General features: G+C 32.2%; 1 protein-coding gene across 1 annotated transcript; it reads left to right on the top strand.

Annotated features, from left to right (window-relative positions):
• Window positions 1-312: 312 nt before the first annotated feature.
• Window positions 313-1910, top strand: LOC107002072 (annexin-like protein RJ4). Its single transcript, XM_015199990.1, has 6 exons — window positions 313-385; window positions 613-758; window positions 842-1063; window positions 1164-1376; window positions 1442-1540; window positions 1710-1910. Exons 1-6 carry the CDS (start codon window positions 313-315, stop codon window positions 1908-1910), a joined length of 954 nt encoding a protein of 317 aa, XP_015055476.1.
• The last annotated feature ends 244 nt before the right edge of the window (window positions 1911-2154 follow it).

Raw genomic sequence — 2154 nt, forward strand, 5'->3', positions numbered from 1 at the left:
GAAGACATAAAATTCAAATTCAAATTATATTTTCTATGAAATGAACCTCACAATCTATACAACATTTATTAGTCATTCCAAAAAGAGAACAAAATGTGAAACCAGTTCAAGTTCTCTGTCCCTTAATGGAGTATCCATAAATACTCTTAATTAATGGAGTAATTAATTCCATAGTTAAATATGTTTAATTAATTGGAGTAGGTAATGTTGAAATTGCGTTACTTTGAAAAGTAATTGCTCTGACAAAGGGAATTAAGTAGTATAAATAGTAATAATAAGAGATTAGAGAGGTAATTAGAAAAGAGTATAACAATGTCTACCATCATTTACCCTGAAAACACTTCTCCTGCTGCTGATGCAGAGGCCATTAGGAAGGCTTGTCAAGGTTATTACTTATCGGTTTTTGACTTGACACAAAATTTAAAAAATAATGTAGTTCTAAATTAGAGTTATATGAAATTTATCAAAATGTTCTTCAATCAAGTAGTTTTTATTCCTTGTCTAATACTATTCCTTATGATTTCATTTAGTTGTGCAATTGAATATTATGGTTTTTAGAAATTTTATATACTTGATTAATATATAACATTTTTGTGATCAAGTGAAATTTAGGTTGGGGGACAGATGAGAAGGCTATAATTTCAATAATTGGCCATAGAAATGCAACTCAAAAGAAACTGATTAGACAAGCTTATGAGGAGTTATACTGTGAAGATCTTGTCAAGCGCCTTGAATCTGAATTATCCGGACAATTTGAGGTTTCATTTAGAACATTTCTACTTGATTTGAACTCGGGATAGTAATGTATTCGTATATATAATTTGAAGTGTGTCGTTTACAGAAAGCAGTATACAGATGGATTCTAAATCCAAGAGATAGAGATGCAGTAATATTGCATGTTGCAATTAAAGAAAGAGCAATCCCAAATTATCGCGTGGTTATTGAGTACTCATGTATCTATTCCCCTGAAGAGTTGTTGGCTGTGAAGCGTGCCTATCAAGCTCGTTACAAGACTTCTGTCGAAGAGGACATAGCTCAGTATTCTACTGGTCATCTTCGCCAGGCATCTTCCTTTTTTTCTTTTTCTTCTATTTCAACCCACTTTTATTTTCATTGCTTGGTCGCGATGTTTGTGTTTAATTCCTTTTGCAACATATATACAGTTTTTGGTTGGGCTAGTTGGCACATATAGGTATGTTGGTGATGAGTTAAATGCAAGAGTAGCCAACTCTGAGGCTGATATTCTTCACAATGCAATAAGTACCAAAGATTTCAATAATGAAGAAATTGTTCGAATCATTTCTACAAGGAGCACTACTCAACTCGTAGCAACTCTTAATCGCTACAAGGATCATTATGGCTCTTCAATCACCAAGGTACTTACATACATCCGTCATTTGGCTATAATATTTATGGTTTCTTACTTCTTTTTCCTTTTCAGCACTTGTTAGATGATACAAATGAAGGTAATAAAGAATACCTACTAGCACTGCGTACAACAATCCGATGCATTAGTGACCCCCAAAAATACTATGAAAAGGTACATGATTATCGAAACAATTTGTTTTATACAGAATCAAAAATTAACTTTATATACAGGATGTCCACTATTCCATTTTTATGCAGATATCTTTAAAAATAAATAAGTGATGAACATTTGTTATTTCTTCAAAATTTAATCTTAACATAGTATGAAAATTGATGTTCAGGTAATTCGCTATGCGATGAACGAGTGTGGGACTGATGAAGAATCAGTGACAAGAGTGATAGTTACGCGGGCTGAGAAGGACTTGAAGGAGATTAAAGAAGTTTACTACAAGAGGAACAGTGTCACTCTTGATCAGGCAATCACCAACCACACTTCTGGAAATTACAAGGCTTTCCTCCTAACTCTTTTGGGAAATGAGTAATTTAAAAAGAAACTTTCTTTCTATTTTCTAAGTTTAAGCTAAGGTAGGGTTTGAGTTGATCTCTCTAATTAAAGAACAACAAAAACTTGGCCGGTCTTTTCTCTTAATATTGTTTTCTTTTATCAATTACTAAGTACTTTTGGATTTTAAAAATATCTTTTCCATCAAGATGAGATTAAATTCATTCAATAATAGGATAATATTTACCAAACTAATTATAGGTTCTTGATGTAATTTGTTGAAT

This window comes from Solanum pennellii, chromosome 10 (genome assembly GCF_001406875.1).
Source record: "Solanum pennellii chromosome 10, SPENNV200".
Classification (NCBI taxonomy): Eukaryota; Viridiplantae; Streptophyta; class Magnoliopsida; order Solanales; family Solanaceae; genus Solanum; species Solanum pennellii.

What these genes read in the sequence shown, in the direction of transcription:
- LOC107002072 (XM_015199990.1), top strand. Translation starts at nt 313, where the DNA reads ATGTCTACCATCATTTACCCTGAAAACACTTCTCCTGCTGCTGATGCA. An exon ending in AATTATCCGGACAATTTGAG is followed by an intron (nt 759 to 841) that starts GTTTCATTTAGA and finishes TGTCGTTTACAG; the next exon opens with AAAGCAGTATACAGATGGAT. An exon ending in ATGGCTCTTCAATCACCAAG is followed by an intron (nt 1,377 to 1,441) that starts GTACTTACATAC and finishes TTTCCTTTTCAG; the next exon opens with CACTTGTTAGATGATACAAA.